The 14507-nt window shown below is 39.5% G+C and overlaps 2 protein-coding genes and 1 long non-coding RNA gene across 5 annotated transcripts; 2 read left to right on the top strand and 1 right to left on the bottom strand.

Moving 5' to 3' along the window:
* Positions 1 to 24: 24 nt before the first annotated feature.
* Positions 25 to 4096, top strand: LOC137951886 (uncharacterized). 3 transcript variants are annotated; one of them, XM_068798859.1, is made up of 4 exons: positions 25 to 265; positions 2730 to 2934; positions 3298 to 3394; positions 3540 to 4096. In XM_068798859.1, the coding sequence occupies exons 2-4, from the start codon at positions 2758 to 2760 to the stop codon at positions 3794 to 3796; spliced, it is 531 nt and encodes a 176-aa protein (XP_068654960.1). In that variant the 5' UTR covers positions 25 to 265; positions 2730 to 2757; the 3' UTR covers positions 3797 to 4096. The 3 variants fall into 3 exon arrangements, with proteins under 3 accessions (XP_068654960.1, XP_068654958.1, XP_068654959.1); XM_068798857.1 differs by having other exon boundaries at positions 28 to 292; XM_068798858.1 differs by lacking the exon at positions 25 to 265 and adding an exon at positions 635 to 819.
* A 3738-nt stretch (positions 4097 to 7834) lies between these two features.
* On the top strand, positions 7835 to 12522 carry LOC137952000 (conserved oligomeric Golgi complex subunit 5-like). The gene is made up of 3 exons (XM_068799042.1): positions 7835 to 8973; positions 10380 to 10853; positions 11010 to 12522. Exons 1-3 carry the CDS (start codon positions 7879 to 7881, stop codon positions 11952 to 11954), a joined length of 2514 nt encoding a protein of 837 aa, XP_068655143.1. The 5' UTR covers positions 7835 to 7878; the 3' UTR covers positions 11955 to 12522.
* Positions 12523 to 12838: 316 nt separating this feature from the next.
* LOC137952098 (uncharacterized) lies at positions 12839 to 14197 on the bottom strand. The gene is made up of 2 exons (XR_011112185.1): positions 13521 to 14197; positions 12839 to 13110 (listed from the first exon to the last, which is right to left on the bottom strand). It is a non-coding gene; the product is annotated as an uncharacterized lncRNA (long non-coding RNA).
* Between the last annotated feature and the right edge of the window lie 310 nt (positions 14198 to 14507).

Here is a 14507-nt window from a genome sequence, read left to right as displayed (position 1 = left end):
CTTCTATTGTTTGCCTGCTAAGGATGCTGATGACCCATCTCATAAATATGGCCGATCACATCTTACTGCATTTTTATATCAGATGATGTTGGTAATTGCTCCCAGGAATGTAACTGGGGGTCAGGGGTGGACTAGGGTCTTACCCATTTATAATTGTCTTTCTTACCAACTGGTATTTATGACCTCTCCCCAGCGATTCTTGAGAGGGACAACCTTCCGCGAGCAGCACTGTTTCCTGCTTGCGCTTGATTCGGCAGATATTAGGGTAAACCCTTCTTCCTGGAAATCGAAGGTATGAGGCTGAAATAGTTCTTCTTGGTTTGGAATTAGTTTCCTCTGCCTCTCATTTTATTTTTCGTTTCCATTTTCGTAGAAGTCAGTGCTTCCCTTTTCTGGTTCGGGAATTTGTTTCCCATTTCGTCTTTCGTTCGATTTTGTGTTGTTGTGATGTGGTTTGTTTTTACTGATTTTTATTTTTTTATTTTTTTATGAACTAGGATGCTTAGATTTAGATTCTGACCTTGCACGTAATGGTATTTGGATTTGAATGATCTCTTTCTTCTGTATTATCGGCAGATTTGATTCCACCGGGTGTTCTATCCTTCATTGGATTTGTACAAAATTGACTTTTCAACACCTATTCGAATTTGTACATTTTTGTTGATTCTGCTCTTTCTCTGAATTTCCTCCGACTAGCTTATAATCTGTTTTTAGGCCTCAACTTTGATTTCTGCAGTTTTTTGGCCTTGTGTACTTCGGTCGTGGTTTTCCCCTGAAGAGGCATTTTCTCCTCAGTGGAATCAAGTTACAGTGGAGAAGGTGAAATAAAATCATGAACTCCCATTGCTGCTTCCAAAATCATTCTTCCTTTCATGAATGAGCTTTGTTCCTTTCTGATGATATTAGGCATGACAGATTATCACCTATTGGCTAGTATCCCCAGAGGTAATTTTATAAGCTCTCGATATTAAGGTAATTGGTCTAAGATTGGATACCTTCTGAATAGAGGCCTTCTTTGGCAGCAAAGCAATGAACGAAGCACTCATATTTCTATAAGAAATTCCTTAGAGTAGAAATCAGCCATCTTTGTAGATATATCTTCAGCCATAGAACCCCATGAAGCTCTGAATTTTTTTTCCATAAAAACCATCAGGACCATGAGCTGTATCCAAGGCATTTCAACACTGCATCCAATCTCTTTCATTGTGAATAGCTTTTCTAACCATTGACTTTGAGCATCAGAAATCATATTTAAAGGAAGAGAATCAATGAATTAGCATCCCCTCCCAATAATAGCATTTGTTAAATGGGGTTAAATGAGAATCTATCTTTTAGTTTATTAATAAAAAAAGTTATAAAAGTCAGATCTATCAAAATATTTTATTAATAAAAAATCTTTTTGCACTTTACACCGCATTTTTAATTGTGCACACTAACACAAACAAGTACTTTACACTCCACTTTCCATAATGTACACTAACACAAACAAATACTTTACACTGCACTTTCCATTGCGCACACTAACACAAACAAGTGATTCACTTTCATTTTCACTAGGTAATTCACTTTACTTTCCATAGCACTTACAAAGTGCAATAAACACCCCCCCCCCCCCCCTCTTTAAGATTTTTTTCCAAACCCGACTTGAAAATCTTATGTACTAATGCAAGGACAAGCGTGTCAGCACATGAAGGAAAAATAGAAATATTTATTAGCCTTGCTTCTCCGTTCTCCTTTGTTCTCTTCGTGTTTCACTATCTCCCAAAGATCGAACCCTCGGTTGATCTGTTCCCCATTGACACACTTACTATTCATCAGTCGATCGAGGACTATCGAGCAGGGTATGGTTTCAATTTGTTGCTCTGTTGTTTTCCATGGAACGATTAGATGTTCACCCAACAATGTTTCTTTATTCTTCCAATCTTTCATCTTCTTGCAATTTTGTGAGCTGAGATTCTTCATGTTCTTATATTTCTTGCATCATCGAACCCAACCCTAGTTTTCCCTTTCGGTCTCTTCGCTTTTCTTAAGATCGTCGGGTTTCTTCTTTTTTCCCAAATTAGAAAGTCCCACTTTCTTTGATCTTTCTAGTTCAATGCTTTTTGTAGATATACTAATGGTTAGGTTGAGAATGTGGGTTACCGTTATATTGTTTGTGTGTTGTTACCTATTTTAAAACATCTTTTATATTGATCTTAGTGTGTTGTTTTTGTTTCCTTTTTTTTTTCTTTTTTGTGGGGAAGACTGAAGCTATTTTTGTCTGAGAGTGAAATATTGTTCAAGTTGTGCATGAACTTTTTACCAATCAATGATCTTTCAATCATAAAAAAAATCTTTTCCCTTCGCTTCACTGTTGGAGGTGGTTACGTGGGTAAATCTTGTTGTGAGATTTGTCCTCTATATGACTAATATTATCTATAGGACAAATTTTGTGAATCATAACTATGTTCGGAGGATGATGAGTTTGTTCGTCTTGAGGTCTTCTATATTGTTTCTGAATTTTCTCAAAGGTTTCATTAATCTGGATCCTCGTTTTGGTATGAAACTAGAAAAAAAGACTAGTATTGATTGTCCATTTTACACCTTTTTTTATTTTTCTCATTTCTCAACTGAACAAGTAAAAAAATAAATAAAGACTATAACTTGATTTTCATATGCATTATATTGAGATGGTTTGTTTCGTTCAAGTAATGCCTGTTTTTTTATGAGAGATTGGTGTTTGTAAACAGGACCACCTGTTTAAAACTGAGAGAATACATGGAAGAAACTGCTGATGGAAGATCAAAGAAAACTGTGTTTGTGACTGTGGGGACTACTTGTTTTGATGCTCTTGTCAGAGGAGTTGATGCTTTTAACGTTAAAGAAGAACTCTCAAGAAAAGGTTATACTGATCTTCTCATTCAAATGGGCCGTGGGTCATATATCCCCTCAAAGGTTTTAATTCTCACATTTTTTAATTTTTTAATTTTTAATTTTTTGTTTCATGCTTTTCTGTTCATTCTTTCCTCTTTGATATTGTGAAAACTCATAAAGATTTTTGGTAGTAGAAAACAAAAAGTCCCTGACGTGGTCATTCTTTTGGCCTCTTTGGAACAAAAGCCACCTGTGGTGCTACTCTACAAACTGTCTCTGTGGATGGGTCAGTACCTAAGATTTCTGGCCCTCCTCTGAATGGTTATCTCCTGTCTGAAGCTCCTGCTGACCATCAAAGTGAGGGCCATTCATTGCAAGCCTAGACTGTACATGTGATAATGCACATTCTCGAGTCAATTTATAAAATGGTGGTTTACAATGCAGACTTCAGGAGAAGGGTGTTTGACTGTGGACTACTTTACTTTCTCATCTAGCATTTCTGACTACCTGAAGTCAGCTTCCCTTGTAATCAGTCATGCAGGTAATACTTGATTAGCTCATCAGTATTTTTTTTAATAGGGTTTTGTTTTCAAGTTGCTTAAATTTCTTATATTCATCCCTCGCAATTGCGTTTAGAGAGAGAAGAAAAAAAGAGACATGCAGCTAATCTGTTTACTTTCGTAAAGGTTCCGGAAGCATCTTTGAGGCGTTGCGACTGGGTAAATCTTTAATCGTAGTTGTAAATGAGGATTTGATGGACAATCATCAAAGTGAGCTAGCTGAAGAATTAGCAGAGAGAAAGCATCTGCTTTGTGCTCGGCCACAGAATCTCCATGAGACTATCAGGACCATGGACTTGGAATCTCTGATTTCATATCCACCAGCAGATGCTACACCAGCTGCTAAGTGCATTAACAGGTTTCTTGGGTTCCCTGATGACTGATATTCTTTGCTCAAGCTGAAAACTTCCTGATTCAGGAAGCTGGTCAAACACTATTCTTTGAGCTTAAGAAGTTGCAAGCGGTGCAGGGCAGAAAGTGGATTACTTATTTGCATTGTGAAAATGTGGAATTCAACCAGGAAAGGAGTGAATTGGAAGGCAGGGTTCTGTGTTTTTTTGCCCAGTGCAAACGCTTATCAATTTCTGTTACGTTGGGTTCAAGTTTTCTGATTTGATCTTCTTTCTTTATGGAACTCGAAGTTCTTGAAAGCATAAGATTGCATGTCACTGCAGTTGCTTGTTCATTTTATTTTTTATCAGTCCTTCCTAACCAAACCATTAGAGCTTAACTAGTTATTGTTACACAGGTATCTCAGTTTCCATGAAATTATTTGCAAATTTGTTTTTCAATCAGAATTAAAACATTTGTAATTTAAGTAAAAACTAATAGTGTAAATTACTCTCTTGTGCCTGAAGAGTGAAGCTTATTATTTTTCATAAAACTACTTCAGTATTAAATGTGAAAAGGTTTAATTTACTTTGTCTTTCCCACCTCTAATGAAGAGTGAAAAATATGTAGTGAATCAATAGAGAAAAGGGTTGTAGTGAAGAGAGAATAGATTGATCGCAACAGCATTGAAGGACTTGCAGTTTGAGGTACAATAGTGCTGTACTGGGCTCCAAACTAGTTGGACACTTTATTAACAACAGAGCCAAGCTTTTGCAATGAGCCTATCCCTTAATTGTATTTGTTATTCAACAGGTGAACAAAACGACAATTTTTCACAGGTGGCTTCCACTTTGTTATGTATGTAATAACATTAAATGTTATATATGCAATAATATTATTATTTTAGTTTTTTTAATTTACTTTATTTTATTTTAGTTTTTTTTAATTTACTTTATTTTATTTTAGTTTTAGGTTAGAGGGGTATTTTAGGAATATTTTATTTATAGAGGTATTTTTTTAATATTTTATTTATAGGGATATTTTTAGAATATTTTATTGTAAACCCTAACCGGGTGAACCCTATTTAAGGGGTAAGAGTAATGAGAAATACAAGCATTGAGTATTGAAGTTAATTTAGAGTAAGTTTAGAGTAAACAGATCAGATTCTCCCTTTGAGATCCAGGTCGAACTTCCTTCAAAGCTCAATCATCCCATTCCTATTCATCGTCATCGTTTTCCTCACGTGTAAGATCTGGGACCGTAACAACTGGTATCAGAGCAGGAACACGATGCCCATCGAAGATCCATATTTGGCGATGCACAAACAAGTCCGTGAAATGGCTGAAGATGGTGACAAGTCGAAAAGTATACAGATGTGGCATGCTGGTTGGGTACAATATTGGTTGACGACGGAGTACAGAGAGGCATTCCTTGGAGAAGATATCTCCGACGGAGTGAAATTAAGGCGAATGAAGAGGTATATAGAGGCATCCCATGGAAAAACTGTCTTTGACGATAACGCTTTGGCTTCGGCTTCGTTCCGTCTACCGGCCGAGCATCCTGCAGAGGATTTGGGGGAAACCTCAAATCCAGATTCACCCCAAACGCCTCAGCACCACCATCCACCCTCACCTCCACCAGCGCCGATCACCGACGTCGATTCTGCGACGGCGACCTCCAAAATTGGGGACTCAACATGTCCCAAATCGGAAGGATATCACGAAATCCCTTCAGCGACACCCACGGAAGAGCGTTTCCAGGTTCCCCCTCAAGTCCGAAAGCTCACCCTTTCGGAAGAGATTTCCGAAATCCTGAAATCAAACCTCCCCTGTTCACGACAAACCACAGTCCGTTCCGAATGGGAGAGGGAAAAATTTTCAGCCATTCCGACCAAAAAATATTTCTGCAAGCACCCTATCTCAGCAAATTTCCAAGCGGCAAAGCCTCCAAGGGCTGTTGTTCACCGCCAGAGCAACAGGAGACTGTCGACGAAATTTCCGCACTGTGCGGTGCCGTGAGGACGGCATACGACCGTCGCCCGCCTTAGTCGGTGCCGTGAGGGAAGGAGCCGAGGTTCCCGCAATGTCCGACGGCCGCTCAATTCGGGATCGACATGAGGATGAGGAAGATTTCCGATTTCCCCAGAAGAGCCGTCGGCAAAATTTCCGTCGAAGGAGGAAGATGACTCCCGATTCAATTTTTCCTAAGTTAGGAAAATTTGATGAGCGCAGGAAACTTAGTCGTGCGCGGGACCGGGCTTCCAAAACCGAGTCAACCCCGGCCAACTCAGACTGGGTCAACTGGAAAAAAAAAATTCGTTGGCTTGAGGCAATCCGATACCGCGGTTGACATTTGCGCAGACACTGCTTCCGAGCTTGAGGACAAGCTGGTCTTCCAAAGGGGGTGTAATGTTATGCACGCAATAACATTAAATGTTATACATGCAATAACATTATTATTTTAGTTGTTTTCTTTAATTTATTTTATTTTATTTCAGTTTTAAGTTACAGGGGTATTTAAGGAATATTTTGTTTATAGGGGTATTTTTTAATATTTTATTTATAGGGATATTTTTAAAATATTTTATTGTAAACCCTAACCGGGTGAACCCTATTTAAGGGGTAAAAGTAATGAGAAACATAAGCATTGAGTATTGAAGTTAATTTAGAGTAAGCTTAGAGTAAACAGGTCGGATTCTCCCTTTGAGACCGTAACATCTCATTCCTATTCATCGTCATCGTCTTCCTCACGTGTCAGATCTGGGACCGTAACACACTTCTTCCTCCTTTTTATTGCTTTTTGTCCACAGAAAAGCCAGCTATTTGGCTGCAGAAAGTAAAGAAGAAGAGAACATAAGAAGGAATCCGCAGTTTCAACCAGATTTCAGTAATGAAAATGAAGGGAACAACACGATCCGATTTGGGTATACGTGTTGACAAAACGAAGAGAGAAACCAGATTTCAGTACTCCAGAAAGTCTCAGTAATAATGAAAATGAAGGGAATGACATGATCTGATCTGGGTATACTTGGTGACAAAAAGAAAGAGAGAAAAAGTAACAAACAGAAAATAATTTTGAGCTTCATTTGTCAAAATATGTTTCTGGTATTGCTGTTGCCTTCCTGTTCTTTAGCTCATTAGCAAAAGTTCATATATGAGTTATAGTATGGACATTGGATCTTGTGAGTGGAGATACATTCGACTTCCTACTCATAATTGCTCCAGTAAGACAGTCTTATAATCTTGCTCAAGTTTGTAGATGCACTTCTATATCAGATCAATAACAAAGTTATGCTGTACGAGACCGTTGGTGTTTTACATGTTATGAATGATATATATGTAATGACACAATGTTGCTTAAGAGGGATACGATAGACTCCATAAACAAGAACATGGTCTTAGAATTGGGAGATGTTTTAAGCTAGCTTGAAATTGGTAAATCAGAACAAGATAATAATTAGTTCACTCGCTCTCACTAGAAACAATGCCAAGCCATAAAGATATTGTTAGCAAAAAAAGAATAGAAAAACGACACTGATAATGAGCTATAATATAGAACAGATTTAGCAGTAACTCTGTATAGAACATTCGTGCAAACGATAAGACTTTTAACAAGGAGAACTTTATTTGCTTAGAATCTCATTTCTCATAGTCTTACTAGAAAATTTAAAATTAGTGAAACCAACCATACCAAAATGCCGGATCAATTTCAGATTCAAAATTTCTCTCGCTAGTCGCAACGAAAAATTTAAAGAGAGAGAGAGAGAGAGAGAGAAGGAAGAGAGAGAGAGAAGGAAGAGAGAGAGAGAGAGAGAGAGAGAGAGAGAGAGAGAAGAGATAGCGAGAAACGTACCGTCGTGGACGCAGGTGAAAGGAAGAGACAGCATCGTCCGGAGGGTTCTGGAACGGTGGGGAGGAAGGAGATAATAGGCCGGGAGAGCGGATGAATAGCGAGAGCACTTAGGTTCTATTTTATAGTTAGTGGCACTTATGTAAAATAAATTTAAAAGAGTGGCAAAACTCGTATAGACGTATTAGATCCAGTCATCTCTGAAAGAAAAAGCACTAACCGACTTCGGGGTGGCAAATGGAGTTTCGCAGAGGAAGCTGATATACCATCACTTCACTTCGGGCTCATGGCGGCGGCTTCGCCAAGCCTGCACCGCTCCTCCGTGCCTCCGTCCCCTCTCCAACGACTCTCAACCTTCAAAGAAAAATCCACTGTTACCGCTTCTGCCCATCATTCATCTGCTTCCCCCCTCGATTCATTCGCTTCCGATCCGGTCTTCTCAGCTTTCCTCTCCCCAGATTTCTCCTCCACAAAATTCTCCTCCCAGGCTCTCACATCCGGCTCCGCCGCCGCCAGCGCCGAGCGTCTCCAAGAGGCAATACGTCTCCTAGAGGCACAAATCCGCTCCGAGGTCCTCTCTCGACATAATGACCTCCTTTCTCAACTATCCTCCCTCAAGGACGCCGACTCCGCCCTCACTGTTGTCCGATCTGGGATCTCCACGCTCCAGTCGTCTGTTCGCCGCGTACGCATTGAAATTGCCGAGCCTCACCGCCACATCCGCCTCCAGACCGTACAGCTCTCCAACCTCCATGCCACCTCCCAGCTCCTTCAGGCCACCGTTCGCCTCCTCCGCCAGTCCAAAAAACTCAAGGATCTTGTATCTAGCTCCGCCTCCGACCCAGATAAGTTGGATATTGCCAAGGCTGCGCAATTGCATCACGAAATTCAAATGCTATGTGAAGAGAATGTATTATCGGGAATCTCAGTTGTTGATGAGGAGATGGCGTGGTTGACCGAGATTGGGACGCAATTGAGATCTGAGGGAATGAGGGTTCTGGACAGAGGGATGGAGGGCTTGAACCAGGCAGAGGTTGGCAGCGGTTTGCAGGTGTTTTACAATTTGGGGGAACTTAAGGACACTGTGGAGGGATTGGTTACCAAGTATAAGAGTCATGGAATGAGGAGTATTGCTGCAGCATTGGATATGAAGGCGATTTCAGCATCATCAGGTGGGTTTGGTGGACCTGGGGGTATCCATAGGAGCGGAACTCCACAGATTGGAGGAGGTGCAAAGGCGAAGGAAGGCCTGTGGCAGAGGATGAGGATCTGTATGGATCAGTTACATTCAGTTGTAGTTGCAGTGTGGCATTTGCAGAGGGTACTTGCAAAGAAGCGTGATCCGTTCACCCACGTTTTGTTCCTTGATGTGGTCTTACAGGTTAGCAGTATTGATGCCTTTGTCATTTGTTAATTCTCTAAATTTTGTTTCTTTAAATGCCGTAACATCTGTTGGGTCCCTGACTTTGTCTCAGTAACTGCGGCAGTCTAATTTACTTAGCGTAAGTTACTGGAAAAATATGGTGTCATAAAGGCTTAAAAATATCCTGATCTTTTCATCATCTGGAGAAGATAGATCAGTTCGATACAAATCATAGTTAATTCAAATTCATGGTTTGAATAGGTCATCGAATAACTTTTTATTATGACACTGTAATTGATACTTGAGTGTGATGTTTTGGGTGGGAATTAAAATTGATACATTGTTAAAAGATGGTGATAACTAGTTAGCTTTTGAAGTATGATGTCTTTCCTTAATTTTGAATGCTGAAACCTCATGGAAAAATCGTAGTCTTGATGTCCATAGAGAAGACTGGAATCCTCCTGCACAAAGGAGTAATGGCTATGAAACTATCTTATTAACCTCCCTTAAATATGACTGACTTTAAACTTTTTTTTTTTGCCCAAAAAATTTCTTCAGTCCTGGAGCAACAGTCGTATTTTCCACAGTACTGAACATCTACTAATTTTGCAATCCACCGCCTTCTTTAAATCCCCTTGGACTTCCACCTTGCTGCAATAAAAAAGATTAGATAAATATCATACAAATCTTGGTACAAATGCATCTATGATATTGTCAGAGGCATTAAAAAGAGGATGGGAGAAACAACATAACATGTATCCTCGTGAATTTATAATACATCCTCCACTTTCAGTGAGTTAGATGCACAAGCCAATGAAGTATGAGTGGATGCTAAAATATGTATTTTGGATTTGATGCCGAACAGAAAAAACAGTAAAAAAAAAAAAAATCAGGATCGATTTATTGAACTGATGTATTTAGGACTTTTTTATCATCAACCAACGCTGTTGTTAAGTAGAACAGATAAGCTGAAGAAAAATGCTCGGGTTTTCCTTTTGACTCCCGTGCATTAAATTCTTCTATTTCTCTCTTGAACAAGTAAAGTTCTCCATATGCCATTACCTGTAAGTTTCAAATTTTGATGCCCATTTCTGATTCAGATCCTCTGCTGCCTTGCCACTGTTTTAAAGTCAGTTGAGAGATGGGCAAAATCCATTTGTGATTGGTTATTATCTAAAGCAACAAGTTAGTGCCACTAGCAAGAAGACCGTCTGAAATATGATTTTTTCTACGTTTTTTTACGTTTCTATCTGCACTGCATTTTCCATTTGATCATGTGGTGGTATGCACTGCATTTTTTATGTGTACTTTTATCTGTCCCTGTTTTTTCTTTATTTCTTACCTGTGCAACTCTGCATGGCCTCTTTCCAAGAATATGTTTGTTCTTAGTTTTGGTTAGCAGCTAAATGTGAGTTCTTATGCAGGAAGGTGATTCAACACTAACGGATCGAGTTTGGGAGGCACTGGTCAAGTCTTTTGCAAGTCAACTGAAGTCTGCTTTCACTGCATCAAGTTTTGTGAAAGAAATATTTACTCTGGGTTATCCAAAGCTCTTTTCCACAATAGAGAATCTCCTTGAAAGAATTTCGTGTGATACTGATGTTAAAGGGGTTCCTCCAGCTATCAGTTCTGAAGGCAAAGATCAAATGCTTTCTGCTCTTAATATTTTCCAGATTGCCTTCCTGTCACATTGTTGGGGTCACCTATCCGAATTGGTTAATAATGTATTTCCAGTTTCCAGTCGGGGGAGCATTCCTTCAAAAGAGCAAATCTCTAGAGTTATAGTGCGAATACAGGAAGAAATTGAAGCCGTTAAGCTGAATGCACACTTGACTCTTCTTGTTTTACGTGAAATCAGCAAAATTTTAAACCTGCTGGCTGAAAGAGCTGAATTCCAGGTAAGATTGATATTTACAGATTCATAACTTCGATTGATGGTATCTACACTGTGTGGATTTCTTCATAAATTTTGGTTATTAAATATTAAGTCTGCATGTGGTCGCAAGATTTTAAACAGGCTTCTGATTCTTCTGTTGTGGTTCCAACGTTAACAGATTTCAACTGGCCCTGAAGCTCGTCAAGTTACTGGTCCTGCAACTCCATCTCAAACTAAAAACATCACCCTCTGTCAGTACCTTCAGGAAATCCACACACGCATTTCATCCACCATGTCTGGTCTACCTGCCGTTGCGTCGGATGTTCTCTCTCCTTCTTTGGGTAGGTTATATGGAGTTGCTTATGATTCAATCACACCCCTCTTTCAAGCCATGCTTGACCGTCTTGAAACTTGCATCCTACAAATCCACGACCAGAATTTTGGTGTCCAAGGCTTCGATGCAGCTATGGACAACAGTGCATCAACTTACATGGAAGATTTGCAGAAGGCTATGCTTCACTTCAGAACTGAATTCCTGTCTAGACTATTGCCTTCCTCCCTCACAAACACCAGCAACACAAGTACTGATACTATATGTATTGGGCTTGTAAGGAGAATGGCTTCCAGGGTCTTGACTTTCTTCATTAGGCATGCTGCTCTTGTGAGACCTCTCTCGGAGTCTGGCAAGCTGAGAATGGCAAGAGATATGGCCGAGTTAGAGCTGGCTGTCAGCCAGAACTTGTTTCCAGTGGAGCAATTAGGTGCACCTTATCGTGCTCTCCGTGCATTGAGACCCGTTATTTTCTTGGAAACATCTCAGTTAGTAGGCTCACCACTTCTCCAAGATTTACCATTGAGTGTTATACTTCATCATCTTTACTCGCGAGCACCTGAGGAGCTGCAGTCACCGTTGCAACGGAATAACCTGACTCCGGTAAAGTACTCAATTTGGTTAGACTCTCAAGCAGAGGATCAGGTTTGGAAGGGAATCAAAGCGACTCTTGATGACTACGCTTCAAAGGTTGGGGCCAGTGGGGAGGAATTTAGCCCTGTATATTCTCTCATGCTTGGAGTGGGTTCTTCATTGACAGAAAAAGCTCCTGCATTTCCACCGAAATCTTAAGAAAAAAGCTTAGCGTGTATCGTATCAATCCTTCAGAGGAGGTGGTTCATATTAGCTTCTGACAGGAGCCTGGAAACTTGCATGCGAGTTTAAGGCCAGAAGTATTTTTTATCTAAGTTTCTACTGATTCGTTTATTCATCTTGTGAGTCTATTGAGATTTTTCAGATTGGAGTATGAAGAGTTTTCTATACCAGCTGATTCAAATCTTGGTCTCTATGCTTGAATTAGTTTTGTACTTCCAAATTATAGAATGAAAAAGAACAGGGGAGAGTAAAAAGTAGGAAGAACATTTGAAAGAATAATATGCAGGACCGACGGTCTTTCTTAAGAGAGGAAGAAGAACCACAAACTTGGAACTGAAAAAGAGATTTCCAGGTTACAAAGAGAACCATATTTTATTTTTTTTATTTTTTTGCAAGTTGAAATTAGAAACCCCACCTTGAAAGGGACTATCAAAGAGATAAAGATGGAAACATCTTATGTGACTCTCATGGTAAAAGAGTCTCACAGTGGATGGGAAGCAGGTTATGGGATTTTATTTATGGGAAGCAGATTGTAGGATTTGAAGAAAATGAACACTCTTGATATGCTCATCATCTTAAGAAGCCCATTTATGGTCTTAAACAACTTTCTTGACCATAGTATGAAAAGTTCCAAGATGTCCTTCACCAATTTGGATATCGACAAGGTTCGACAAGGTTAGTTATTTACTTTAGTCCTTGTTTATGTAGATGATAATATTATTACTAACAACAAATCCATACGCTACAACTGTTAGATATTGAACTGGACCACACTTTTACAATTGAGTAAAGGTAGTATTTATATAATTCAGAATATAGAAGATAAGATAAATACAACATGGGATAAATCCAATGAGATCTTATCCGATAACTGAAGGGATTATGATTATTTATTATCAATAACAACATTTTTACATGAAAGACTTGGACAATAATGCCGTAGAGGTCACCAAAGTAGCAGGATACTTCTATTTATAACAGAACCAAGCTTTTGCAATAGATCCATCCCTCATTTATAGTTATTACTTTTACGGTCTACTGGTGAACAAAGCCCCAACATTGGCACTGGTGGCCTTCACTTCTTCCTCTTCCTTTTTATTGCTTTTTGTCCAGAGAAAGACCAACTATTGTGCTGTGGAAAACAAAGAAGAAGAAAATATCAGTTTCGAGGAGAAAACCGGATTTTCAGTACTCTAGAAAGTCTGGGTAGTAATGAAAAATGAAGGGAACAAGATGATTTCATTTCTAGATATACTTGGTGACAACAAAAAACACAAAAGAGAGAAAACAATGAAGAACAGAAAGCAATTTTGAGTTTCTACTGTCAAAAGAGAGATTTCTTCTGGTTTTCTTTTTTAATCCGGGAACAAATTGTTAGAAGAGAAATAAAATTACAGAGAACCAAAGCATAGGTCAAGTAGAAGAGCAAGTAAGACGAAAAATCAAACCTTAGAGAAGGAATTGTTTTGATAAACAGACCGAAGAAGGATATCCATGGAACTGTATCAAAATCAAAGAAGAATTATGTATGTGAAAACTCACGTTGTTTGTAGATGTCACCCCTGCAGAAGTTTTGCTTATAGCAAGGCTTATTATAACTCCCTCCAAGTTGAGAACTCTGGATGGTCATTCCTGGACCATCCCCTGCCGCGATAGCGATATATTTGATTGTCTCAGCTAGGATTCTTGAATTGATTTCAGAATCCAGAGTGACTTCTTCTCCAGAGCATTCTGCGATCCACCCATTACAGGGAATGCTTCTCTCCGTGTCAATGAAAATAATGGAGCTATTTACGTTGGGTTTACCTATTTGAGCCTGCAACCTCCCGGCTGGTAGTTCTGCGTACTGGGCGTCATGACTGATGAGCTTCCCTTCTTCCAGAATCCTTCCGCTTGTCTCAAAATGTATGAAAAAATCTTCCTCCATGTAGCACTCTCCCATGGACCCGTTGCAGCGAAGGTTGCTTTCTCTTTCCTCGGAATAAGCAGCTTTACAGAGTGCAGGGAGTAGCAGTGCCAGAAATGCTACCAACGCAAGGAGTATCTTCTTCGAAATGAGTCCCATCGCCTTACCGATTATTTCTCTGCAAATGCTTTATTCACTCGGCTTGGCAACCTCAGAGCAGCTGGAAGGATGAGAAACCCAGGGAAGGTTATTTCTGTGCAGAAGTAGTCTTCTATTTGAAGTCTTTCTTCTCTCTGTTCTCTACCAGCCATTCAATGGCCTGCCAGATCTTAATTTTAAGGAGACTGAGCAGTGAGCACAACGGGTTAGAAACCCAAAAAGATTCCAACTGTTCATTTGTCGACAAAAGGAAGTTGCTTTCTACCGACGAATCTTAGGATTTGTAGTGGATTTCCTGCTCAATTATTTCATCTGGACTCACCTTTAATTTCTGCAATCAGTAGATTCAAGGTAGACTGGCCGATGTGGATTAACCGCTGCATCTGAATCACATGTTTACCTTCCTCTTCCTCTCTGCTATTTAAAGACCGGAAAATCGAGTGAAAAATCACGGAAGATAAAAA

Source organism: Aristolochia californica, unplaced genomic scaffold (assembly GCF_029961685.1).
Source record: "Aristolochia californica isolate CCGP_79_NKW_82.1479 unplaced genomic scaffold, dmAriCali1.0.hap1 SCAF_15, whole genome shotgun sequence".
NCBI classification, from domain to species: Eukaryota; Viridiplantae; Streptophyta; class Magnoliopsida; order Piperales; family Aristolochiaceae; genus Aristolochia; species Aristolochia californica.
This window is presented reverse-complemented; position numbering and strand designations above follow the sequence as displayed.